The sequence below is a fragment of the Echiichthys vipera genome, assembly GCF_963691815.1.
Source record: "Echiichthys vipera genome assembly, chromosome: 9".
NCBI lineage: Eukaryota > Metazoa > Chordata > Actinopteri > Perciformes > Trachinidae > Echiichthys > Echiichthys vipera.
In genome coordinates this window covers 15,075,595-15,103,518 of record NC_139834.1, presented here as the reverse complement: position 1 = coordinate 15,103,518, position 27,924 = coordinate 15,075,595, and the positions used below count along the sequence as shown (strand labels likewise).

The 27,924-nt window shown below is 42.1% G+C and overlaps 3 protein-coding genes across 3 annotated transcripts; 2 read left to right on the top strand and 1 right to left on the bottom strand.

Moving 5' to 3' along the window:
* The first annotated feature begins 828 nt into the window (after positions 1-828).
* On the top strand, positions 829-11,568 carry LOC310952275 (transmembrane prolyl 4-hydroxylase-like). The gene is made up of 9 exons (XM_083920844.1): positions 829-1,476; positions 2,219-2,300; positions 7,017-7,213; positions 7,366-7,456; positions 8,830-8,992; positions 9,096-9,281; positions 9,730-9,820; positions 10,026-10,149; positions 10,733-11,568. The coding sequence occupies exons 1-9, from the start codon at positions 1,126-1,128 to the stop codon at positions 10,945-10,947; spliced, it is 1,500 nt and encodes a 499-aa protein (XP_083776970.1). The 5' UTR covers positions 829-1,125; the 3' UTR covers positions 10,948-11,568.
* LOC310951939 (secreted frizzled-related protein 5) lies at positions 2,700-4,126 on the bottom strand (the record flags this gene model as incomplete). Its single annotated transcript, XM_083920425.1, has 4 exons — positions 2,700-3,037; positions 3,180-3,266; positions 3,346-3,521; positions 3,948-4,126. The coding sequence occupies 4 exons, from the start codon at positions 4,124-4,126 to the stop codon at positions 2,700-2,702; spliced, it is 780 nt and encodes a 259-aa protein (XP_083776551.1).
* A 1,596-nt stretch (positions 11,569-13,164) lies between the features above and the next one.
* Positions 13,165-27,567, top strand: LOC310951245 (sodium- and chloride-dependent creatine transporter 1). Its single transcript, XM_083919378.1, has 14 exons — positions 13,165-13,639; positions 14,836-15,138; positions 19,283-19,414; positions 19,558-19,885; positions 20,148-20,280; positions 21,542-21,676; positions 21,812-21,915; positions 24,730-24,854; positions 24,980-25,092; positions 25,925-26,065; positions 26,381-26,483; positions 26,576-26,676; positions 26,755-26,925; positions 27,140-27,567. The coding sequence occupies exons 1-14, from the start codon at positions 13,609-13,611 to the stop codon at positions 27,266-27,268; spliced, it is 2,049 nt and encodes a 682-aa protein (XP_083775504.1). The 5' UTR covers positions 13,165-13,608; the 3' UTR covers positions 27,269-27,567.
* The last annotated feature ends 357 nt before the right edge of the window (positions 27,568-27,924 follow it).

Sequence of the window (27,924 nt, the reverse complement as noted above, 5' to 3'; positions counted from 1 at the left end):
CTCGGGAAACACCTGGATCCACAGCAATTACGTCAGAAATCACAAATGACACAGCAAAGGCAGTTGAAGAGGAGAAGCCTGGCTGCTGGCCTGGTCTTCATCGCCACCCTGTGGATCATTTAAACAGCAGCAGCATGTTCTCATTCATAGACCAAATTCCTTCGCTGGAGCTAATCCTGGCGGTTTCAACCAGTCCCTACGTAGCTATAAACAACTCAATAAAGGCACAATCAAAAATAATGCAATAACCTACCAATACAACGATCAACAAATGCATTGCTGCAATCATATTGCGTGTCTTTTTCTATTTTTTGTCTCTATGTGGTAAGTTTGTGTTTATTTCAGTCATTTAGCCTTTTCATGGTCGTCTTGCATCCCTGTGGTCATTTCTGTCTCCTTGTGGTCATTTAGCATCTCTTTGTGATCGTTTTGTGTTTATTTTAGAAACATTTTATGAGCCAGGGCCCCTCACTTTATGGGCCCCATTCGATAATCCATCCATTGTAGTAGGAGTACTTTTTACTCCATTTCATTTTTGAAAAACTAACTAACTAACGTTAACTACCGGACGATAACCTACCTCTGTATTCTCCTCCTGTTGTATTGGTATGTTTAATTTAGTAGGCTAAAGGATACGAGTAGCTACCATTTCACCTCTTCTGTGTAGCTAATGTGAAAAAGTCAGACCATATTTTTGCATTGGTGGTGACGGTTAAATGACCGTTAGAGGCCGCTGGCTGTTTACTGTGGGAGCTGAAACGGCGGCTCTTTTGCAGTCGTTAGTTTGCCCGTCTTGTTGTTAGGCAGGTTGTCAGGGGCAGCGCACCAGCCAGTTGTAAGCTAACGTTAGCTAAAACGGGATTAAGGGATTTTTGATGATGACACATTTATTTATCAGAGAAAACGACTGTCGCCATACCTGCTCTTTCACTCGGAGCTTCCCTGTGTCTTTGGGTAAAAGCACCAGCGTCAAATTGTTATCGAAACAGCCAACATGGCTTTGCCCCGTAGCTAGCTAGGTTTGCTAACGCCAAGCTGCCAGCTAATGATATCAAACAGACGTAAAGGGATCCATATTGGCAGTAACGTTACCCTGTAAAGAGATACCTTCAGTTTGGTGCAAAAATGGAAGGCGTTGAGGAAGACTTAATGGAGCAGGAAGAATACGAGGACAAGCCACCAGTGCCCCTCAAAGCCCCTGTGCGCTCCACTCGACTGCAAATCCAGAAAAGTAATGTCTGCTCTCGCGCTTATTTTGTTGTGGTCATGGTCTTCTTTCATGTGTATATCCTGAATGTTATCGGTCTGCTGCTGTACGTGCACTACAACAACGGCCCCGGGGATCTGGTCAGTGGAGACGGGGCCACCACCTCAGACTCTGTTACCCCTTTCCCCCACCCCGCCGCACCTTCAACAGAGCCACACGTGGAGGACTATAGTCAAAGTTTTATTCTTCCTCGCATTGAGGGAATACGGGTAAGAAAACTGACATTTCAGTACGATTTAATATGCCATGTTTGAGGGGAAATCCTTGCATGGGTCCAGACCTTTGAATCTGCCCACTCCACCGAGATGACTACTAATTGTGTAATTAGTTGACAGTTCTGTCTGATATCAGGCAAGGGAAATTCTATGTAAAAGTGCTAATTCTATGCTAACTGATGTTTTATATAAAAGTATAATTTGAAGGTCCCATATTGTAAAAAAGTGCCTTTTTGATTATAAAGCAAGTGTAGGTGCTATAAATACTGTGAAAGTATCAAAACTCTCCATCCACAGATAAATGTATACAGCCTGTATTCAGAATCTGTGCCTTTTAAAAGAGCTGTTAGGACTTCTGTACGGTTATGATGTCACAACTATACTATATACACTCACCGGCCACTGTATTAGGTGCACCTGGTACTTAATAAAGTGTCAGTGTGGTCTTCTGCTGCTGTTACCTATCTGCTAGAAAGTAGGTCGTGTTGTGTGTTCACAGATGCTGTCCTGCATACCTCTGTGGTAACCAGTGGATATTTTAGTTAATGTTGCCTTTCTATCAGCTCAAACCAGTCTGGCCATTCTCCTCTGACCTCTGGCACCAACAAGGCATTTGCGCCCACAGAACTGCCGCTCACTGGATATTTTCTCTTTTTCGGACCATTCTGAGAGAGAAACTTAAAACATGCAGGACAGACAAACGATTATGTTGAAAATGCGTCTTGTCCATCTGCAGGTGGGTCATGTTCAGCAGGTGTCCCTCACGTCAGACAAAACACACAAGATGAGGACGATCAGCCTGAAACCTCTGCTATTTGGTAAGTGCACTGTACTCTTTGATTATGATCTGCTGTTCATGAATAAATGGCATTTCATCAGGATTTAGAACACAACATTTAATTTTTCTCAAAGCCTTACAAATATAGACCAGCGATATTTACTTTGGATTCACAGATATGTACACTTTCTATTAAACATCTTTTAATTTGACCTTCACTGCCTGAGAGACATAGTGTTGGTACTTTTATGAGCTCTTTTATGACCAGCTGACTGCATACTACGTCTTCCATAACCAAAGATTTTGTTAAGTATTTGAAAAGACTAGACCAAGCATTATTTACAGTTATAGGTTTTTAGTTGAATTCTTAATGCTATGTCTGTCCATTCTCTATGCTTAGCTGTGTAATGCTTGTTCCAAGTTAGTTCATTTGAATTTTCTAACCTAGCACATAATCCGAGCTCCTGCATCTGTGACGTTTCCATTTGCGTGCCGCTGCCATCAGGTTCTTGTCTCGTCTTTGCCAAGCATAAGCCTTACTGACCACCAGGCGCTCCCCCTGCACTGAGCCCGTCACTAGGAAGGTCCCGCCTCGTGGGTAGTGCCGTGTCATGTTCCTTACGCAGGTGGCATCCCTCTCAAGCCACAGCTGGATGCGGGAGCGGATTTGACCACCTAACAGGGGTCCATGCTTCAGAACGTCCAGTTTGGCAGCCAGTGAGAACTGAGATAGGCTTACTGGGCTAAACTTGAGCCGTGTTAAACGCAGTTTCACAACTGGGGTGGGGGAAAGCAGATAAACACAACCATGGTTGGCATCAACTTCAAAAGAAGTGAAGCTCTGTGTCTATTAATTGTCCAGAAATAATGTAAAATGTAGCAGACAGAGGAGAAGACATAAAAGAATATTTATACTCACCAAAATCACTCCTACAAAAGGTCTCCAGTGTATCTTTTGACGAGGAGGCCTCCTCCAGCTCACAATCTCGGCAGCTTGCCTGAGGCACTGAAATGGTCAAACCACTAATTGAATCATTTGTTGACTGAAGTCAATTCAAGCATATGTGTCTTTGTAGACAGTTTACCTCTACGCCCCCCTGTGTGAACAGTGCTGTTGGTGATCGAGGAGATACACATAAGATGGTCAGCAGGATACTGGTCACAGCGCAGAATTTCTGGCCAGGGGTAGCCATAACAACTCATGATTGGGGCACAGCTGTCCCGTACAGATTCACACAAACTCCTGCAGGGCGATATAAATCTGATAAAGAAGAGAGTGAGAGGGGGACATAGTCAGCATTGAATAGATGAAAGGATTTTAATCAATATTGTAGTGGTAGGTGACAAACAAGACTGGATTAAATCACATTTGGTTGCTTGTTTTTCTTTTTCTAAACTGAGAGTTGCTAATGTGACACAAAATGAGATTATAGTGCTCTGATGGCTTCCTTTCTGGCCTCTCCTCAGATACCAGGACCAATTTTCACAGATTTCAAAAGGTGTTAATCCTTGATAACCTTTTTTAATTTTAAATCATGAGCCTGGCTACCCTACCACAATAGCAAGCGTGGCTAAGCAAAGATTTGTGAGCACTGGCCTCTGAACATCACAATTCCTAAAATAAATTCAGACTTGAAAAGATTGACAATATATGTTAATAGAAAAAAGTTTTTTTGTGTAAGCATACCTGTCAAGGCAGATGGGTGCAAAGAGAGAGCAGAGGAAGATGCGGGCATCGGGGTGGCACTCTCTGGCCAGTAGTGGCAACCAGCTGGCACTCTGTTGTACAGCCTCAGCTGGAGACTCGTGGCCCAGCAGATTTGGCATCCTCATGGTGTCATATCCGATGTTTTGGCACAAGGCCATGCCTGATGGGACAGGGACACAGCGAGACGAACTGCGGGGCTCCCACAGTCCACCTTCACCTATAGAAAGCATGGACCTGAAGCCAGTCCCAGGGTCCCTCCACACCTCACCATCTGCTCCTGGTCTAGACGCACGTGTATCTCCAAATCCAGTTTCAGTGTTGCCCTCAATACTTGCCCTGTCCCCGCCCTTGTCCTTTACTCCAGATCTAACCTTGCCCTCTGCCCTTGTTCCTCCCTCCAGCCCTGTCCTTCCTCTACCAGGACCACGCGCTGTTGTGCTGCTTGGCCCAGCAGCAAGCAGAAAGAGAAATAGTAGGGAGGTTAAATGGGAGGACTCTCTGATAAAATGAGGGCAGAGCACTGCAGTCATTCTGGGACAGAAGATGGAAAGGAGGAGAAATCCCAAAGTGCGTCTCTTGAGTGAAGGAAGTCCTCTGTGTAACAGTGCAGTAGAGGGTGGCAGAATAGGTGTATTTATAGTGGGCGGGGATTTGCATAGGAAGGGGTAGGGGAGGTGAAGAGAATATTAGGGAAAAGGGGTGGGGCATACATTAATGTGTTTGTTAGAGATGTGGAACCACTTGCATTTCTGAGCAGATGTAAGTGTGTTTGACAGGGCTCAAGATCAGTAAAGTGGATGATTTGGCATTTGGATACTTATGGCTGTCTGCCATTTCCATCCCCACAGCTTGAACTGAGTAAGAAACTGGCCCTCATGTCACGAAACTCCTTCCATCCTGCATATTCCTCCTACCCACACCTAACTGCCCCGTTCCACCCTAACCTCTTTGCTTTTGCACTTCTTTTTATTCACCACTCCTGCTAAGAGGGAAAGATTAAGATTATTGCTTGTTAATGTTGGTCATAAAAACTATTATCACTATTATTATTATTATTATTATTATTATTATTATTATTATTAGCACTATTATCTGATGTTTTTTTGACCAGATGATAAATCAATTAATCGATACAATAATCAGCAGATTAACCAGTACTGAATATAGCCAGTAGTTGCAGATCTAGTGCGCACTGCTTCTGCGTTTGTGTGTGCGTGGAAAATTTGTGTCATCCTGCTGTGTAGCCATGGCCTGATTCCTGTTCAGACAAGCAGGTCACGTCCTTTCCGGGGGAGAAAGAGACTGTGGTGGGAGGGAGAAGAGGAAAGCTCAGTCCCCCTTCATTTATATCAGTTCTCCAGATTAATGAGGCTTGACTGGACAATAGGGATTAACCAAGTGGGTATAGTGTAAAAGACATGGGTGACAAACAAGGTCTCCACTGTACAGGCAGCCAACCTGCCGGAAGCCTTTCATTAAGAGGGAAAATGACTGACAGCCATGGATGGATTGTTGAAAGAGAACAGGAAGGAAGCATTTGTACCTTCACACTTAGATCTGAATATGTTGTGTGTATCTAAGTAAGTGTCTGTGTAATAGTATACATACTATAGGACTTTTCTAGTAAAAGTTTGAAACACAGATGGACCTTAAATGTCAAGAAAATTAGACTGACTTCAAAATGAGGGAAAAAGAGACAAGAGTGTTCTGAAGCGGAACATTACTAATACTGTTCGTAAAGTAGGTTTAAATGAGTATACCAAATATGTTTCTTTTACTGGTTTGTAGTAATTAATATTAGTAATCCCACCTTCCTCTGGGAAAATCCCAGTGTTGACACTCATTAAGCGTGCCTGTGGGATAGGGTATACCACAAATGGCTCACAAGGGAGTGACAGAGGGGGAAATAGCTTTTACCCATTACATACATGATCTGCCTACACATTCACTAAATAGTTCATGTTCTTAAACCCCCACTAACACATGCAAGAAAGAAAGGTATAATTAGTTAGAATCTAGATGTTGTTTCAAAGTTAAGTTGTTTTCACACCGTTCACTGTAATGGGATATAAATTCCCTATATCTAACTCTTTGTTACCGCAGTCTATCTTATTACAACATGTGAATTAATTTACCACAAGCATGATCTTTATTTTTTCTGAACACAGATACAGTAAGAGGTGCTAAAACAATGTGTTTGTTATGAGAAAGTGTTTGGCTAATTCACGGTGATAAGTAGTTTATAAGATTTCTCTTGCTTTTTCAGGCCTACACATCCTAATCATACTGATATTAGCATACACTGACCAAACTATCTCAAAATTCCCTCTTCACAATGAGAGATTTTGTTAGGCAATCTAAAGTAATCCATTTAGTCTGACAGATCAAGCCTGCACTGTCAACAAAGATCTTCTAATCCACTTAAATCACTCACCCATCGTCTCGGGTGTGCAATGAACTTCCATGTGTGTGCAGAGGGTGTGAGTGGGAATTTTCAGACTTGAGAAATGTTTTAAATACATTTGAAGTAATGACATAGACATCAATAACAACGTTACAGTTGTGAATCTGCAATTGAAAAAAGGTTTCAGTTTATTTGCTTTTTATCAATTAGTGGTTTCACTGCTGCCTAATCATCATGTGTTATTTTCATGTGTGAAGGTGTGAATCACTATGCACTGTGAACCAACCCAGCATGTCAGCCCACCTTTGCATCTTTTTGATTAGCGTTGCGTAATCTCCAAGGCACTCTCTTTGATAGCTTGTATATCATTGATCCTCACTTTAATCTTGCAGAAGGCCTGCTGCTTATAGAGTAATAATATGGGTCTTTAATTTCTGTGATTGTGTATTTGGCTACATATTCGGGTATTTGTGCTTTCAAAAATCAGCAACTTAAATGAATTGACGTATTGACTCCATATAATTTGTAATGGAAAAATAGTTTTGTGTATTACTTGACTATGTAAAATAACAACAACAACCCCCGTGCAATGCTGCAATGTGTCCTAACATTCGCCACTGTTATTTTTCTCCTGTTCCTGTCAGAGATCCCTGGCTTCCTGTCGGAGGAGGAGTGTCGTGTGGTGGTGCAGCTGGCTCAGCTCAAGGGTCTGATGGAGAGCCAGACGACACCGCCCAGCCAAGGACAAGAGGAGTCAAACCAGCCACTGCTTTCCCTTAGCACAGAGGAGGTCTTCAGTCTTTTGGACCTAAACCAGGATGGGCTGCTGCAGAAGCAGGAGGTGACAAGAGAGAACTGTCTTGTATACATACACCTTAGAGCCGTAGGAGGGAAACAGATTTCCAGAAAAATTCGAAGAAATTAAAAATGAGATGAACTGTCAGATAGTGTTACGCTTTTTGTTGAAATAAGAAAATAATTCTGGTCTCTCAGATTGTGAGTCACTCGCGCTCTCGAGATGGAACTTGGTTGAACCCAGACAACTTACGGCAGATACTCACTGGTCTGGAAGCCTGCTCAACAGGTCAGTGCCCCTGTGGCTTGTGTGTATTGGCCCTAGTGTGTGTGTCAGTGAATTTGTGACTGTTTTGACTGATTTCATACATATCAGTTTAGTGTTCAGTTAGTAACTTAATAATAATAAATATTTTATATATTTGCTCAAACTGTCACTATTTTCTAATAGCGGTACATGAGAAAGATACTCTGACTGAAAAAAAAAAATCATGTCCCTCTACCTCCTCTTTTTGTTCCTAATGGCATCTGCCACTGCGCCTGAGGGAAAACAACAAATCAGAGCTGCAGAGTCTCTAACGCAGTGTCAATGACTGCTCATGAACTGTGGTCAAAGTGTCAATCTAGGCAGCACTTATCTGATATGATTCAAGGTTCTGTCTCTGCATTGCCTATTTTTCACCTCAATTGTTTTCCAAAACATATATTTATTGTACTGTTAAGCTGTAAAATGAGAAAGTTTCCAGGCGTCAAGGTTGTGCTTGATTTTGTCTTTTAATCGTGATTTGAAATGTAACCTTCTCTATTCAGAAAATTTGCTGTATTATGATTGAGCTCTCTGAGACACAGCTATTTAAAAAGGCAAATAAAGTGAGAAAAATTAGCAAATTTTCAATCCAAATACAGAATTTTTTACTACTTTTACTCACTTTTAACAGCTGGTTGGAGTATGTCTCATGATTTCTGTTCTTCCAAAAGAGATTTTTTTTTAGGACTTTCATTCAGAGTATTTCTGCAGTGGTTGTGTACTGGTAAGAGTAAGTGGCTGATGGCTGGCTGTGATTGCGTGCGAGTCTTTGTGAGTAGCAAGGCCGGAAGAAGGGTGACACCGTTTTGACCTGATGCCATTGTGCCAGGCGTTGTACACATCCGAGTCCGGATGCCCCTCATCCTATCTCATTAAAAACTGATTATTCTCCAACCCCTTTTTCTTAGTTTTCCCCCGGACCCCCTGTATCCCCCCACTTCCTCCTACACTACTGTTTCGGTAACCCACCCCCCTCCCCGGCCACCTCTTCTCTGGCACCCCAGAGCTATTGTTGCGGCTGGGGCGCGGTCTCCCAGGGGAACTGATGGGGTCCAGACATTCATTCAGCTGAGAGTAACAGCATAGGGTTTGACAAAGGGCAGGAATGGAGGAAAAGAGAGAATATCCTACTGTTCATTACATTGTCAAAGAATTCAAGATTAAATTACAATAAACTGGAATCTTAGTACTGCATAATTGATATGATTGGTTTAATAATTTCGCAAGTCTGTAGTTACAAGATTATATTTTAACTGCACTTTTATGTCCCAGGCTCCCAGCTACATAAAGGAATAAAAATAATCTACTAAAGGATTGTGTGGGTGTGTGTGTGTGTGTGTGTGTGTTCCTGGCAGGGATACTGACCTTGGATGACTTTAGGAGTGTTTATGACGTGTCCCAGCGACCAGGACAACAGCAAGGCGGCAAGCTCCGGAGTCAGTTCAAGCAGAGAAACAAACATACATGGCTTCACCAAGGCCTAGGATCCCACCATGTGCTGCAGACACTCAGGAAGAGGTAACAACACATACACCCATTTTTTCATGCTCTTACAGTAGTAGCCCCTGCACTCATGATTTATTATAAAGTTATACTTTGATCTATTATGTCTTTTGCTCAGACTAATCAGCCTCACACGTCTGCCTTCCACACTGGCCGAGCTGAGTGAGCCGCTGCAGGTGATTCGCTATGAGCACGGAGACTTCAGTAATGCCCACCACGATAGCAACCCTTCTCATTCAGAGACTACCTGTGCACACACGCGACTGGCAGGAAACACATCTGCTCTCACAGAGGTCTCTTGCAGGTATGTATGATATGCATATATTATATTTATTGGGGGGAGGGGGGGGGTTAAAGACACGGGCACTAAAACATGTTTCAGACAGAAGGTGAATACAGGTACATTCAGACACGCAATATGATACAAATAATGTGTTTTTTTAATGTTAAAGCATGAAAACATATTCTATTAGAAACCAAAAATGATTAATCTAAAATGGGTTTAATAACCTTTAAATAAAAACCTCTAATTGCATATTTAAAGTACAAAAAGATGTGCCATGATCACTGTTATGCACTCATTTTTTTTTTCTCACCTGTTTCTCAAAATATGATTTTATTGCTGAACTATTGCCATTGCTTTTAGACAACTATTCAAAGTGCTGCAACATGAAACCAAATAATAATAAGTCTTAAGGGACATTGTTCCCTGTTTTTCTGTGTTAGTCAATTCCTTTCTTGTTTTATCCCAGGTATCTCACAGTGTTATTCTACCTCAACTCTGTAGAGGAAGGTGGTGAGACCACCTTTCCTGTGGCAGACAACCGTACCTATGAAGAGCAAGTGAGTGTGCTTTCACGAGTCACAGTCATAAACAAGCCTCTTTTCTTTTTACTACTGTGAAATGAGGATAACAGTACATGACCTGAATGCTGCTGATAACACGCAGACAGTGCTGACCCATGACAAGGAATCTGACAGCTACAAGTGTACATAGTATGCCAAAATAAATGATAAGACAAGTTGTTTACAGTTTTCTGTGTCCTAGGCACTTGTACAGGATGGAGTTGATTTGACTGACACCCAGGAGACATGTAGCAGAGGGAACATGAGAATAAAACCTACTGCTGGGACAGCTCTCCTCTGGTACAACCATCTCTCTGATGGTAGAGGTAGGAAGTGAAGGCTTCTGTTGCATCATTTTTCACATACTTTACTGAGGAGACAATTTATCATAAATGCTACACGTATCTCTGCTATAATCTCAAACGGCCACTTAGATTATGTAAACCTACTGAGAAAATTACTTGTGGGCAAGGATCTGTTTCAGAAGTGAGATGAAGAGTTGCCAGTTTCCGCTGATAGATGGATGGACTGAGAGCCTCTAGGGGGAACAAAACATAAAGAAGTGTTAAGTTTATAGTTTTTTTCTGCCCCCTCAATTTCCATGTCTTCGGTCCTACCAATGTTCGTTACTTTCTTCACTTTTGTTTTATTTTTTTATTTCATCTCATTCAGTCTGTTGTGACTTTCATAACTTGGACTAAAAGGATAGCTGACAGGATTCAGGAAGCGCAGCGGACAGCTTTATACTAGACTCCTTCACTAGGGATAACCCATTTCAACAATCTAAATCGGTCTCATCCTACATCTCCAGCTTAGAAAGTAAATCTTTGTCCTTAAATCATCTGTTGTTATCTCTGAAAGTTTCAATTCCCCATAAATGCTTTTCATCTTCTCCCCTGCCTTCCTTAGGTTGGATGGGTGAGCTAGATGAGTATTCTCTTCACGGCGACTGTCCAGTCAGGCGTGGGGTGAAGTGGATGGCCAACAGCTGGGTAAATGTGGACCCAGATCACCAGCAGCAGGCCCGCTTACAGAGACTAGTTGCTCAAAGGCATCAAGCTAAGTCAGGCATGGAGGAGCATTACCAACCTCTCTCACACAGTGACCTCCATCAGGATCTTTAACCGAGCCTTTTCAATGACAAGACAAAATGACCATCATTTTAAAAGGGAGTCAGTTTTGCGTCTATGATACCAGTGGGGCATGATCGACCGTTACGTAATGCCAGATGCTGTGGAGATTACACATAATAGCATCCCAGATATTTTCTCCTTGAGGTAAATCTGTCTTGCTTTATATTATGTCTCTCAAGCCACTGCTTGGATAGATTTTGATATAGATTTGTGATGGGCTGTTTTGTCATGGTTTTGTCCATAAAACTGACTGCCATCGTCTATTAAATAAAATATCAGTTATTCAGAATAACAGATTTATGCATACCATGATACAAGTTGAAAAAACATACAGTCATGTCTTCCCCAAAGCAATTTCAGTCATGCAATTGGACTTGGTTATTTGTCTAGTAAGACGTCTCACCTCTCACCCAAGAGGGCTCATCAGTTCATGTACGCAACTGACCAGTCATGTCCAAAAGAGTTAAGCCTGCTTACCTGCCTTCCATTTAGGTTTTTACCAGGTTGTTTCCTCTGTTGCAGGTCAGTGTTATTTATTGTTATAGAATTAAAGCCTTTTGTTACAAGCCATATCGAAATATTATTCTGTGAATGTGTTTGTTAGGGAAGACTTTGTGCAATAATGTGTGTCTATTGTGTCCTTCAGTTTCAGAGTTAATGAGCTTTCATCTTGAAATGTTATTTATTTTTTTGCGTGTCACGCTGGCTGTGGGAGGCCAGTCCTTCAGGTGTAATTCCAACTTGGGTCTTTCATATTCCAACTTTTGTCTCAACCATATTTGATCATCTGAGAGTATTTATGAGTGTTATTTATTACCACCATTTAGTGATTTAAGTTAAAGGAATGCATATTTATTACAGCTTGATGTCGCATTAAAACAGTTATTGTATTTTACTGTATTTGTTCTATGTCATGAATCATAAAGCAATGTTTTGTTATTGGTGTTGTGTGATCACTTGTTCAAACCTGTCGGTGTCCACTAGATGTCGCCCAACGTCAAATACGGCATTTCCGCAAGGTGAATATGAGCTGGTTCAGAGATGGTTCTAATTGTGGTGTATTAAACAAGGGCTGCACTAGCATCCTGCTGGCACCAGTTCCTATTGGTCCTTTCCATTTCGAGGTGTATGTGTTTGACATATTGGTGACTCACCCTTTCTTGTGTCCTGTCACTAAAAATATATGAGCGATAATAATGAAAAAAATCCCCATTTTGTGATGGCACATTCAGTGTGACCACAGACACCCTTTAAACCACAAATATGCTCTTATAAGCTTTTACCCACCAACAGCCACAGTGCTAGAGGGTTAAGATTATAGGGACTACAGCAAAAGAGGGCCCAGAAGCCCCACGATCTCTTTGCTCGGACTGACTATTTGTGCACCAGAATTTCTATCTACACCCCTGTGAGAGCACAACTGCCCTTCTGAAGATGGGAAGAGGGTGTCATCCTTATGTTTCCAGGGCCCTCATTTTGAAATACTAATTGCAAAATAACAAAGGGAGGTGAACGTTTCAAAGACAGTTTGAAGGGTAAAAAATATGTTCAGTCACTGTGGAAATATCAATTTCTTAAGTCAAGAAACTTAGGGAGTGTAACCTCGTGGTCTGTAGTTGTAGCTACATGATTTCAATATGCTGACCCAGGAAAACATGCTGGACATTTGACTTGGAGGTCCCCATCTGACTCCTTATTAGAGTCAGATGTGTACCCTGGGTACATAGATACGCTCCCAGGAAGATGGCATAACATAAATATTCTAAATAAGTTGATAAAATGACAGTTATACATTTGGGGGTGAGGGGCTCCAGGAGGGCTCCCTGCACCCCGACCCGAGTTTGGGAACCTCCCCGCCGTTTCGAGATAGAGAGCAAATAAGCAGAAAAAAAGGCCCCCTAACAGCGTTTCTTATGGGAATGTATCTGCAGTTATTTGTGTGATTTCAGGTCAAGGACGTATGTAGTGTAATAAACCCATCCTTGTGACTCTTCGTCGTTTTGTCTGAGCGGTGCTGCTGATGCTGTGCGCACCGCACTGTGCTGGCTTCAGCCAATCACGTCAGCCCGGCGGCGGAGAGGAGGAGGCGGGGGGGAAGCGTCCGTCACAGCTAACTGACCGAGGAGCAGATCACATTCTTCGTTTGTCGAGCAGCCGCTGCATCATGTACAGGTTCATGGACTTCTGACGGGACTGTTTAAATCAGAATATCTCCACCCTCAGGCGCAGTATCATTTTCGTTTAACCGTTATCCATGAGATTCTTCAGGCTTACCTTCAAGTGCTTCGTCGACTGCTTTTGAATCTCCTTTGTCAACGGCTGAACTGACCGCGACGCTTTGTGACATTTTTCCATCTCTTGGCTGAGCTGAGGGGTTCCAACGTGTGATAATCACAAAAAACTGCGTTGTTTTTTTTTTCATTTCAAGAAAGATAAATAACAAACTCAGAAAATCAAAAAAAAACAGACGGCTCTGGGAGCGCTGCATACCGAGGCTGCATCTCTGTGCCTGCCTCTGTCTCGTAGCCCAGAGGGTGCCTTGTTAGCGAGGCACATTTATCAAACTTCAGCAGCCCCCTGGCTCAACCATCAGCCGCCTATCTTTTTTTCTGAAAGATAAGATTGATTTTTGTTTTGCCGCTTACCAACAACATGTCACCAGAGTTGGAAGAGAATAGCCAAGGTGAGTATGAGGAGTGACCTCCGCCGCTTATCAATAACTGATTCAACCACTAGCTAAAACAGCCAACCACATGCTGATGAATTAGAGCCTGCCTCAGCCACTGCTTTGACATTATTATTTGTGGACGAGAGCAAACCCACACACTCTGTCTATATTTCTAACCACATTATGCTTAAAGTCATTTTGAAGCTAAATATGGTGCTGAACAGGTGTCATTCAAAGTGAGCACGGAAGATACTTGTTCTCCCGACCAATCATTGCCAAGTTTTACAGCAGTATCATGAGTGCATCACTGTTTAGTGAAATTAGGTGACTCATGCATCTGTCAGTTTCCAAATAAGAGTATCTAGAGTTAATTGTTTGACATATACCCCCTGGATGCCCAGTTACATTTTATTTTTTCTGCTTTAATTGGCTTTAAATAATCACATAGTGTGCGTGGCTATTTATCACAAATCATCTTAAACCACAGGTATCCTCATGTGAAGTTGCTCTAAAGATGCTGACGTCCCACTTACCTTCCCCTGCTCTGTTCACACCCCCCCTCAAACTGCTCTGATCTGGATTCAGCTGCCTTGCTTTGCATCCAGCACAGAGCTGGCTGATGCTGATATCATGGAATGGCACTAAATGAAGCGACACGTTGCTTTTATTTGTGTGTTGCACGCATTTCTTCAGTGGTGTGTAATGTGGGATAGAGAAAAAAGAGAGCTTTGCTAGGGACAGAGGAGTTTGAGATATGCCTTGAACCAGCTCTCTGCTGTGTTGTACCGCAGCACACTAATCACTCTGACATGAACATCAGGGGAGGGCTTAGTGATGATAATAGTGCATCATGATTTTATTCCAAATACTAGTTGTGTAAGGGCAGTTTACACAAAAAATGGTGAGATGTATTTCAGTCCTGTTACGGATTAGAGGAGATGGTTTAGAGGCTAAGGTTTCACCGGCACTGCTTTGCAATGAATGGAAAACGGCACGCACATGTCTCCCGCTTCCATTCAGTGTAAGTCTGGCTCAAGAGATGTGATGTTGTGAATGTGTATATTTAGATATGATAATAATGTGGATAGTGTTACTAAGACATACTGATTCCTGCTGTCTTATCAGTTTCCTTTTGTCTCCCTCCTCGTCATGATTCTGGATATCTATTTCTCTTTCTCATCCAACCCTTGTACTTTTTTTTTTCTGTCCAGGTGAAATCAGTCTCCCCCAGTTGGAGGCAGGGACCCTCTCCGAGGAGGAGGGCGGGGGGTCAGCTCGCCCCCTGGTGCCTGTGCCTGGAGCCGGCCCAGGGTGCGGTGAGGGTGGAGGGGCTGGCCCTCCGCAGACCCAGGATGGGGCTGCAGCTGGGAGTGGAAATGTGACTGTAGCAGTACCAGTGGTGGAGAGAGAAACTTGGACCAGACAAATGGACTTCATCATGTCCTGCGTGGGTTTTGCTGTCGGCTTGGGCAACGTGTGGAGGTTCCCTTACCTCTGCTACAAGAACGGAGGAGGTGAGCTTAAAGACCACTGTGTAGCTAATGTAGGTCTCTGCCTTATGCACACACAGCAAATGAGCACAGTTACAATAAACAGTACAACTTTAAAATCCCATAGGCCCATTGATGTACATCTGAATGGTATATTGAAAAATTACAGATAACTACAAACTGCTAATATACAAACAAAGATCATGGAGATCTTCATGTTAAATAGTGAGTTTATCATGAATTACAGTTCTTTTGTGTACAACCTCATCATTCAAGCTATTCATGCAAGGTTCATGACTTCTTGGCAGAATGAATTAGTATGTAATCTGTCAGGAGATGCATCTCCTGACTTGTAGGAATGGCTTTGGAGGATGAATAAAAGGGGCTGTGTGATGTGTTTTATCGTGGACGTTTTATATCAACATGCAGACAACTTCTCCTTTTCCTATGTCATCTGCCAATCCTAACAGTTTGGGGTATGTTGGTGAGAAAGTCCACTATGCACTAAAAGAGGTTGCACTAGTTCCTTTGCAGTGATTGTGTTGAACGCTGAGCGGAATTCAACAAAAATCATCCTGACTTTTAACAGCACTCTTAAAATATATTGAAATATAATTTATGTCTAAAAATGTGAAAGATTTAGAGATACAATTATCTAGCTGTACGAATACAAAAAGCATGGTTAAAAAGAAAATGTAGATAAAAAAAACTTTCCCTGATTGAAGAGTCGCTCTGGTTTTACTCAGTTGTTCTGGTTTTACTCAGATCAATTTGTAACAGTCTAGATGAACTCAGATACTCCTGACAGTTGGTTAGTCAACACTGAAAGTGAGATAGACATAATAGGAAGATGAAGCCAGGGCTGCGTGGCTGTGAGCACGTAGCTGACAAGCCATGCCCACCCACGTGGTTTAACTTTATGTATTCAGTTGCTGTTGTATCCAACAGGCGGATAGAGCTCTACCATGTTCCCACTGCTCTCTCACTGGCATATGAGGTCACTTGCGTTGTTTTATGCCCTTCCCCACATCCTCTCTTTTTTCATTCATGCCAACTCGTACAATATTAACCTGCCCTTAATGCTTTTGGCCTTGACTTCTCTTATCTCTGCCCTGCCTACTTTTCTATTTTTTTACGAGGTGATTTGTTGAAATGAAACTCAACATGGGGCTGTGTGTGTGTGTGTGTGTGTGTGTGTGTGTGTGTGTGTATAAGTCCAGCCCTCCCTCTGTCTTGTGTGTGTATGTCTTGTGACCCACGGCTCTCATACCCACCTTGTGGTATCGTATAACAATGGCCTGCCTCACACAGTCCACCCCCTGTGCTCCTGCCCAGCGCTCATGTCGCATACAAAGGTGCTCTCTCTCTCCCTCTCTCCTTGATAAGGATATGTCACACAATAACCGTCCTGTGACCGTGCCCGTCCTTTCCTCCCTGTAGCGTCAGTGCAGCAAGATCCGCTCTAGCACTTCGTTTTACACCTCTGACTGACCCATGGTACACCTTGTAACACAACAACGCCTGGGGCTCTTTAGTCGGATCTGCTTGTTACTGAAACAAGAACACGCTTCATTTAAGACAGTAATAGATGAATGTACTGTAAATGCACAGAGTTAATCTTGTTTATTTATTTATTACTCAGCTGCTCGGCCTGATGTGTCTAGTCCAGTTGTTATTAGAGAGGATTTACTTAAGCCTATTAAGGATGAGGTTCCTCGATGATTTGGCCAATATGTTGGGGTATGTGAGCTCAAGCATTTTCTCCAGTCATTCCATTCACGCCTCCTATTGGATCTCTCTCTCCCTCGCACTCTCTCTCTTTCTCTCCCTCTCTTTCTCTCTCTCTCTCCCACCCCTTTCTCTCTTAGACTCACACTCATGAATGTTTCCTTATAAGGCTGCAGCCCTCTGCTCTCAGAGAATGACATAAAGAAAATGGACTGAATGAGGCACAAATTGTCAATCAATAGCACTGTTTCGGAGCCAACCAGGCTGATGCCTTGGTGTGTCATTTTTGTATTTGTTGAACCTCCTCTACCGCAGCGTTGTCCCTGTTTTTCTGCCTTCTTGTCCTCTGATGTATCCATCTTTACCTCCTTTCCTCTTAGCCTCTCTCTGCTCTGCGTCACTGCTGGTCATGTGACTCCCTCCCATCTGCGCACTGTGGTGGCATTACCCAGTTATATTACCATTTCAACCAAATAGTTATGATTGGATTTAGTGAGTTAAATTTCTCTTGCCGCCTTTTTTGATATCTTTTTCTATCATGTATCCCTGATCGAGGCAAGCTTCTCCTACAGTAAAGTATGAGAATCCAAAAGGAGATTATTTATAGCAAACACTGAGCACGAACCAATTGCCCTGGGCCAACTACTACTAATCAAAATGAAACAAGTCCTGGATGTCTCTATCAGGGCTAATAACTCCTACTGGAGTCTATTGTCTTTTTCCCGTCTTCATTTCATAGTCCTTCATCTGCCATGCACATGATGCAGCTTTCAAGTTCAAGGACAGTACTTACCAAAACTGTCAAAAACACTTTAGGGATGGGAGATTATCTCCCACAGACGCTTCCAATGCATCTCTTATCTGTGGCCTTGTCTGTCTTCCTCTCTGATTTTCAGTCTTTTGCCCTTTATTGCTTCCGTCTTCTCAACTGTTCCTTGAGAGCCACGCCAGCCAGGTGTTTGTGCAGCTTGTGTTCTTAAAAACTTTAAACATGACTTTTACCACATATTTTATGCTGGATAAGCGTTGCTAGCATAACTTGTCTTCCAAGAGCAGGACATACTTAAAGGGGCTGTACTCGAAATACTGTGGGAGGATTGCCTCTGTGCAGCTTTTACAGACCGTTGACCTACAGATTTTTTTTTTTAATGGCCACATGCACTAACATTCACGCACAACACAATTCACGGACTTTGTTCTGAAAACAAACAACAGAGAAACTCAGATTACAACACACAGGACGCCACTACTCTATTACATCACATTGTAAATAGTTATTTTCTGCTATATTAATGCTCTAAATATTGAGTACAGCTCCGTTAATGAGCCTGGTTATAATAATTAAACAAAGGAAACATAGCACCTCTTTTTTCTTCTGTCTCTCTCTTTCTCTCTATCTGCACTGTAAATATGAAAGGATTATCAACAAAATGATGTATGTTAAACATTTTGAATGCCATCTTTCTAATTTCATAGTAGGGCTGGGTGATATAGAATATAAAGTAAATCATCAAAATTATATAAAAATGTCTATCGAGTTGTATTGTATTTATTGCAATGTCGGAAAACCAGCAGCCGGACTGTATTACAGCAATATTCACAACATTTTGATGCTTCACGTTCTGATCCTTGCACGTTCTGCTCATTTTCACTAAAGTTCTAAATAAAATGAGAAAACACCCTGCACTTAATTCACACAGAAGTATACAACAATGTGGTTATTTCATGTAGACTATTTATTTATTGAAAAATCAGAAAACATGCTATATCGTGATATATATCATTATCAAGATATGAAGTGACCTATATAGGGATAGAAGATTTTGGCCATATCCAAAGCCAGTTGACGTTTCCCTGTAATAAGCAGCTTGGTCTCACACATGTAGTGCAAAGCTGTATTGCACGGGTCCTACTGTAGTCATTTCATTCATAACACAGACCAATTCTTGCTCATAATGTGCACTGTACAGAACTGCTATCTAATCTCATACCAATTTAGAGTCCATTCACACCATTTAACATAAAACCTGAAGGGTGTGATCTAACCTACCATGGTCAATCACCAAAAAACACACTGTCAGAACAACCACATTTTACTGTAACATGTAATTAATTTGCTGTCCATTTTATCCTTAAACAAATTCAAAGTGTAAAGAAGGCCAAATATGTGATGTGGTTAAGTATGCTAACGGATAAGTTATTGATTTTAATACTATTATTATAATTATCATATTATTAATTGGGCAAGAAACCACTCAGATACTGTAGTAATATATTCCCTGTTAGATATCCAATCTTTGCCAATGCTTTACTGTGGAACAGAGATAATTGAGTGATATTGAATGTCCGGCCATGAAGTAATAACTATTGTATTTCCCAGTATGAAACAGTACCTGTGTGTTGTTTCAGAAACCATGTGATGAATATGTGTGTGTTGCAGGGGTTTTCCTGATTCCCTACTTGCTGATTGTTTTCATCGGAGGCATCCCAGTCTTCTTCCTGGAGATTGCACTGGGACAGTTCATGAAGCAGGGTGGGGTCTCTGCCTGGAACATCGCACCCCTCTTCAAAGGTACCTGTTTATGTTAGTGTGTCTGTCACACAGAGAACACATCCCAATTCCCCTAAAAAAGGTATTCTAAAGCTGATTATCACGTCTGTGTTTAAATTACATCCCAACATACCTTCTTCTGGTTTTCTCTCCCTCTGCGTCAGGTCTGGGCTTGGCTTCAATGGTGATAGTGTTCTTCTGTAACACCTACTACATCATGATTCTTGTGTGGGGCCTCTACTTTCTCTTCCACTCCTTTACCAACCAGCTGCCCTGGGCCACCTGTGGACACCCCTGGAACACCCCCAACTGTACACTGGACTTCCGCCGCACCTGCTACAACCGCACTGCTGCCCAGCTGGCTCTGTCGTCATCTTCTGCCAACCTCCTCTCCTCCACGTCCCCGTTGAACCTGTCTTCAGCCCAGCTCCTCCTCAACGCAAGCTGCACGGAGGCTGAGGGCATGCGATCCCCAGTCATCGAGTTCTGGGAGTATGTTTTACCTTCTCTGGAAATTGTCACGGAGGAGTTGAGCCATGTGTCAGCAGTCGTAAAATACATATTTTATATTTTATGTCCGTGTGCGATGTTTCCAAAGTTTCCAGCCATGCAGACATAAATTCTGATTATTCTGATGTTTGTATGTCGATTACAAAATTTGTCTTATGTTAAAATGTTCTGACATCTTTCTGGCATTTGCAAAAACTATAAAAGCCTAATATGTCTCTAATTCTGCTTGTGTTCTTCCTCCTAGACGTAAAGTGCTCCGTCTGTCTGGTGGGCTGCACGAGCCTGGTGACATCAGCTATGAGATGGTGCTGTGTCTCATAGTTACCTGGATCATTGTTTACTTCTGCATGTGGAAAGGAGTTAAATCTACTGGCAAGGTAAAGTAATTTCTGGCTGTGCAATTAATGTTACATGTCACTGCGTTTATGGAGTGTAGATTAATATTTTTAGCTCAATACGTTTACTGTATGTGGAACGTTACTTGCCACTGTCAGGGGTTATTGAGTGTAGACTTTTTTTTTTTGCTTGATCGCTTCATGCAAAGGTAGTAATAATTGCAGCATTTTGCTCTTGGACCCCAAATCAGCTTTAGTATAGTGAGAGGATCAGTGTCTAGACTGAAACACACTTAAATATAAGCTTCATAGCTTTAGGTTTTCTCACTTGTATTCGTGTACTGTATATGTGCAGCTTAATGTTTCAGTCAGACAATAATCTTATCTTAATTCTGTTATAATCTACACACACATTGTTCAGAATGACTATTATTTAGTAGCATAAAAAAGATGATCACTCCACTCCTTTTTAAATGTGTGTGCTCTGATACATTGGGACTTTATCCTTATTTTGTAGCATGTGGAGATGTCTGTGTTTGCATAATTGTGTCTCCAGAGTAGCAAAAGCTCATAGAGCGAGGGAAAAAATAATGAAGGAGATTGAGCCAGCCAGCTGTAAGCCGATTAGTAACTTTCCACCATGTAGATGTTTGAGAGCTGGAAAGGGGCTTTTCTGCCCCTGTTCGCCCTAGATCAAGGCAAATATGTGCTTTCTCACTACTTTGCTCTTACCATACTGAATCAGTGGGGATTTGATGCTTCTACTAGGTAGCAGGGGGCGGCTTTCTCAGCATAACTTGACAAAGACTACTTTCTGGAAAGGTCTGCCAAAAACCCCTGCTATTGCAGGAGGTTTACAAATTGTCTGGCTTTCCATTTACAGGCTACCTTTTCTTCAAAGTAACATGACAGGGCCCATTACACATCTACAGGAAGGACCTAATGGGCTTCTACTTATGACTTGAGTATTTGCAAAGCAGGTAATTGCTTAATCAAAGTGATAAAAACATACTTGGGTGCAGTTACATTGAAACATTTGACCATAGCTGATGTTAATAAGCACTAAAGTTTTCCAACTAGTCTGTTATTCATCATATAACTGCATCTTTTTATGTACTTACTTCATGTAATGTGAGGAGTTTAAATGTTTTAAGGGTTTACTGTGGAGTTTTCTACTTTCACTAAATTCAAGTTTTAATGCATAGCACTCAAACTTCACCTCCCCACCCCCAAGTATACTTTACAAATTGGTCCTGCAGTATCTAGAAATACTTCACTGCTCTCTTTTTCCATCTTTCTCTAGATTGTTTACTTCACAGCTCTGTTCCCCTATCTGGTTCTGGTTGTTCTTTTGGCCCATGGAGTTACTCTACCTGGTGCTATAGATGGGATTATTTACTACCTGAAACCAGACTGGTCCAAACTTGGAGAAGCACAGGTATAATTTTTGCATAAGCTTGCATTTGGGTGTCCCTGTACAAACGTCTTTAGTCAAGTTGTGAGAAGAAAATGTAGACTGACATCTAAGAAACAGTTTGTGAAACTGTTACTCAGGCCATTCTGTTTGTGATAGGTATGGATTGATGCAGGCACTCAGATTTTCTTCTCCTATGCCATCGGACTGGGCGCCCTGACTGCGCTGGGCAGCTACAACCGCTTCCATAACAACTGTTACCAGTGAGTTTATACACCACATAAAATCTGACACCACTGTCACTGGAAGGAGGCCAACATCAACACACACTATCAGCCAGACTCATGTGAGTACTAGTATCAAAAAAAACTGAAAAAAGCTGTATTTCCACTAGATTTCTTTAACTACAAACAGGAAGAGAGAAACTTCAGGGAGGCTGTTACATGAAGCACCAACAGATCAGTGCCTTTTCACCTAAAACAACACTGTCTTAAATGCACACAACTCGCATTTCAGATGTAAAATCATTTATCTCCTGAATCAAAATAGAAGCAAATAGGTTGCCAGGAAGAATGTACTTGGTAAGATTTTCATCTATTTAATTGTCTTTAAAGTGACTATCTATCAAAGAGTGAGTTAAAACAATGGTGACTAATCATATGACCCACTAATGAAAGCACTTCTGCTTTCCTGTTTTCCGAAAACTTTACAATATATTACTATTATTGTAATATTACTATATCCGTATCTCACCGGGCTCGATGTAAATAGGCTGCCATGTTAGTGACACTGCTGACAGCAGTTGCTCTGCCAGCCGAACTCGTCGCTAACGGTTATGCTGCGTTCACTTGTAATGGGAAATCTGGAACTTACAACTTGAGTCAGGCTTGCAGTAAGGGCAGAAATGTAATAGGGTAAGATATAAGGGTCGGACCGGAAGAATGGAGGTCAATGTGTTTCAATAAAGTTCTCAAAACATATGACACACATAGTGACCGCGAACGTGACAACATTGAGGGCTTTGAAAGAACAGACTTGCCTGAAATTACATCTTACTTCCGAAGAGGCCGCTAGAAACAAGATATCTCAATTCTTATGGAGTACAACTGAAAGCCCTGAATATTTTACAAGCTCTATTTTATTTTCAGGGAATCATTCCATTATTCTTTTTGAAAGACTGTTGAAAGGAACTGGTGCAATAGAGGGTCAGTTAGACCATTGATGAAGATTGGAGTGCATAACCTGAGTTACATTGCCTGTTTTTAGAAACAGCTGGCCTCACTACTGGTGGTTCTGTAGGCTGGTCGATGAGCTTGCATGTGTTTACCCTACACAGTCAGATATGTAGACATATTAAATCCCTTATGAGGTAGTTCGCTTCATAGCAGTAATAGTGATATTTTTTCGTAAATCGGCGTTTGCTTGCATATTTATAATGCCCATAATAGGAGGAGTGTCGTGTATATCCTGCCATCTGACTTTTTCTCTGCCTTGACCTTAATTGGAAGTTGAAAGATGAGTGCAGATTCTGAGGTATGTCAGCTCAGCTGTGTTTCTCACACACACTTGGAGTAGCCCAGGAATAGCTGGGGAGATGTGTAAATAAACGGCCCACGGATGTGAATGTATATTTCATTTACTGCAGGGCTCAGGATTAAATTCTTGGGTCTTGTTCACTTTCTTCCAAACCACATTTATTTACTTTATTTGTCTTTTTTGTAGCTGCACGGAAAAACAATGTCAAGTCTGTCCATTGGTTGGTCAAAGACATTAGTCCAGAGTAAAATATCTTGAACCACTGGATAAATTGCCATGAATTTTCATATATTGGCCATCTTCACATTATGCTAATGTAACATGCTAATGTGCTAACATTAATAATACAATAACAATAAAATACAATAACCCCCTTACTCTTCACACACATTTCCAACATCAGTTTAGGGGTTTCTGTGTCCGACTATTTCTGTAATTTTACGAAAATTGATGATCTGACATTCACAGCTGTGCAGAGGAGCTTAACTTATCTCTCTTGCTCTCTTTGTTTATTCTTGGCACAACTATTTATGTTATTTGCAAAACTATGAAAGCCTTCAGTCTGACAATGTGTACTGTATGGACAGCATGTCGTACGAACCACCTTCTATTCTAATTATTACCGCGCCCTTAGGTTTATGAAAGATGACAGTGTTGGGCTGAGCCTGGAATGTCCTGAAATTCCCATTCTACGGTACATAAACACTTTTGATCTATGTCAAATCTTGACAACCCTTATGCAAACATTTTTGCGCCTCAAGTGGTAAGGTTCAACTGTAAGTGTTCCTGGTGTATAATGAGCATTACAACCTCTTAGGGCTGCTAGTGTGGTCATCGCCTTAAAGTCTTGTTTAATAATTGTGGTCGTGATATGTACTGCTTTCTTAACCCAAACACTCACTCTCACTTGTTTTTTATTATTCATATTCATACGCATCTTATTATTATTATACGCAAGTACTGTTTCAGATTGATAGACTGTATTGCTGTTTGAGTGAGTTTCTGCTCAACACAGTTGCTACAGTTTCATAATAACTATCACGGTGCAACAGTTGTTTATACATTCTTCAGATCAGAAAGGATCCTGGCCGGTGTTGCCAGCTAAACTTGTCAGGATAAACACAAGGTCATGTGTCCTGGCTATGTAGACTGGATAACAGGGGTGTTATTGACTTCATACCCTAATTAGAATTAAATCTCATAATTTAATTATACATGCATGCATTGTTATAATGTTAGATATATTAATAAATAGCAAGAAGTGCATAGGGGTTTTTCCTTTCAGTCTTTCCCCTCAAACCTTGATCGACTGTCTGCTCTCTACCTGCCAACCACAAAGACAGCAGCAGCTTTTAGAGAAATTGCTATTGATCCCCTATTCAGCATCCCAGCCCATCTCGTCTGTTGCCAATGTTTGTCTTTGTGAGTACCTTATGAGCCTTATGTTACAGTATGTTATAATGCATCTTTTTTCACAATGTCATTCTCTCTGTTCTGTTTCCCCTCTCCCTCTTCCTTCCTCTTTATCTCTCTCGCTGTAGGGATGCATTCTTGCTGGCCATCATTAACAGTGGAACCAGTTTCTTTGCAGGATTTGTGGTGTTTTCTGTGCTGGGCTTCATGGCTGCAGAGCAGGGGGTGGACATCAGTAAGGTAGCTGAGAGTGGTAAGAATATATTTTTCCTTTGAATTGGGTGCCTAAAACCCAGTGCAATAAGCTGAGTATTGACAGTAAGAGCTATATGCCCTTGGTACTTTATGCTTCTGACTCCTCTGTCTCTTAATGTGCAGGTCCAGGCCTGGCCTTTATAGCTTATCCCAAGGCTGTGACTCTGATGCCTCTGGCGCCGCTCTGGGCAGCACTTTTCTTCTTTATGTTGCTCGTACTGGGCCTGGACAGCCAGGTAATACTGGCTCTGTCACATTTGAGTGTGTCTTTATGAAAATTATTAGATTTAGCTTAGAGGAACTGTAAGGTTTCACTTCGTTCTATATTTTGCTTTCCTTTTGATTCTGCACCACTTTATGTAGCTAATCTACATTTCTCTCTTTCACTATTTCTCTTACTTCCTCTCAACCATCACTTCCAGTTTTAGCATAGCATTTCTTAGCAGCCTGTTTGTTATGTGTCTGCTTGAGCCCGCTCCTACATCCATTGTTTTGCAGCCCCGGGATTTGTCAATGAGCTTCTGTCTGATTCACACAGAGAGCGTCTGTCTCCTCTACCCATCCATTCATTCACTCTCACTTTCCATTCTCTCCTTAATTTCTTCTCCATCCACCCTTTACTTTTTTCTGCCATAGCCACATTAGCCATGCATATGCTGACGTTTCTAGTAAATGCTATAAAAATAGCCACACTGCTGTTATCCTCTCAAGTCATTCTGGTGGTAGAAATATGTTTCGGCAAAAATTTACGTAAACATTCTTATATAGGGAGACTGAAGAGGGGTGTCTGGGTCTGAGTCATATATATAGATATGCTCACCTGGATGTTGTTTTTTTTATAGGTAAATCCAACAATGTCACCTAGTGAACACATTAAGGTTACATGTACACATTATATTAGTAAATAACAATTCAGATATCTGTAGATAGCTGCACAACACATTCATGTTCATAGATTGAGAAGCATGTTTAAGATTCAACCTCACTTTTGGTTCCTCTTGTCTTTTGCTCTTTCACTCACTTTATCTCTCTCTCTTGTTCTCTGCTATCTCTGTACTTCGTTTTCAGTTCGTAGGGGTAGAGGGTTTGATAACGGGAATCATGGACATGCTACCGCCTAAATCTGCCCTGGGCTCCCTGCGACGAGAGGTGGTAGCAGCCATCTGCTGCTTCATCTGCTTCCTGATCGACATGTCCATGGTCACAGAGGTACAGTGAGGATTTCCCTGAGTTTTAGACTTCATTGGTTTTATTCCGGGGCCAAATTCGATGCCATTTAGAAACTAGATGAAAGGCCAGAGTCTCTTACCTGAGTCTCATTTTGTTTTGGTAGCAGAAGATTATTCAAGTGTTTCTTTAAAATACATGACTTGTGTACCTAATTCTTAATTAGGCATGGTAAACCATTGGCAGGAAAGAACTGGGATGAAAGCCTAAACAAGTGGAGACAAGGCTGAAAATAGGTCATACATAAAGTATTAACAGGATGGTCTTGATGCAAACTGCTCTCTCTGTTTCTGTCAGGGAGGAATGTACGTCTTCCAGCTGTTTGATTACTACTCTGCCAGTGGCATCACTCTGCTGTGGCAGGCCTTCTGGGAGTGTGTGGTGATCGCATGGGTCTATGGTGAGACGATAATAGCGCACATTTAAAATACAAACAACACAAACCGCTCAATTCAACACACTATCACAACATCCTTGTGTCATTTCTGACAGGCGCAGACCGTTTCATGGATGACGTGGCTCGTATGATCGGCTATCAGCCCCTGCCCTACATGAAGTGGTGTTGGTCCTACATCACGCCTTTTGTCTGTGTGGTAAGGGCTGCTCTGTATGTTTTTCTCTTAGTTTTAACCTGCCAGTTGCAAACGGCTGACATTATTCTGTACATATAGGCAGTGTTCCTGTTCCACGTGGTGAACTACAAGCCCCTGACCTACAACACAGTGTACACTTATCCCTTGTGGGGTGAAGTACTTGGCTGGGCACTGGCCCTGTCCTCCATGCTCTGTATCCCCCTCACCGTTCTCTACAAACTACTCCGCTGCAAAGGATCATTGCGGGAGGTCAGTATGTGCATCGTTGCACACATTCTGTTGTGCGCATTTCTGTTTATAATCTGTAGAAATGTGTCTCCTTGGATACTGCCCTCGCTCTCCCGCACGTTATTTGGTTTGCTGATTTCATCATCACTCATTAACAGGGGCTCATTAGAGAAGGCTGAAGCATCTCTCCAATAAACAGCTCATCATCTGTATGCCCTTGTCTTTCTCCACGTAGCGATGGCAGCACTTAACCACCCCAGTTTGGGGCCGACATCACCTGGAGTACCTGGCCCCAGAAAGCGAGGCAAAACTGCTGCCCCCTGCAGGAAACAAGGGCACGCTTCTCTTTGAAAGTGTCATCTGATGAGCTGAGCCCCACAGAACACAGAGCCATGGTCGCCCTTGATATCAACACACAAAAATGCAAAAACACGTGCACATCACATAGGCCTGCTAAGAGAAAAGCGCAGATTGGTTACACAGCCCACAGTTTTAAAGCTATGGAAAAGCCCTGGACAAATGGACCAAAGATTAGATGGGAGAAAAGCTGAAACACACCTGCACCCATACAGTCATTACATGCTGATACACCCTCTGCTCTGCTTTCTGACTCTACCTCGCCGACTCTGCCCCTCTCTCTTTCTGCTCCTCGCCTTTTGTGCTGTCCCGTCCCGTCTCGTTCTGTGAATGTGATGTGTCCAGTGTAGTTGCGATGTCTTCCCTATCTGTGCTTGTCTGTCAGGCTTTCAACAGCCTCATCTGTCCCTACATGTCATGCCATTTTGTGCTGAATGAGCAGAAACTTAAAAATATTCTGATAAAATTTTAAAAATGAAAGACCTCAGATTTGCTGCTGATATGCCATGTTCTGAGTGTGTGTGTGTGTGTGTGTGTGTGTGTGTGTGTGTGTGTGTGTGTGTGCGTGTGTGTGTGTGTGTGTGTGTGTGTGTGTGTGTGTGTGTGTGTGTGTGTGTGTGTGTGTGTGTGTGTGTGTGTGTGCGTGTGTGCGTGTGTGCGTGT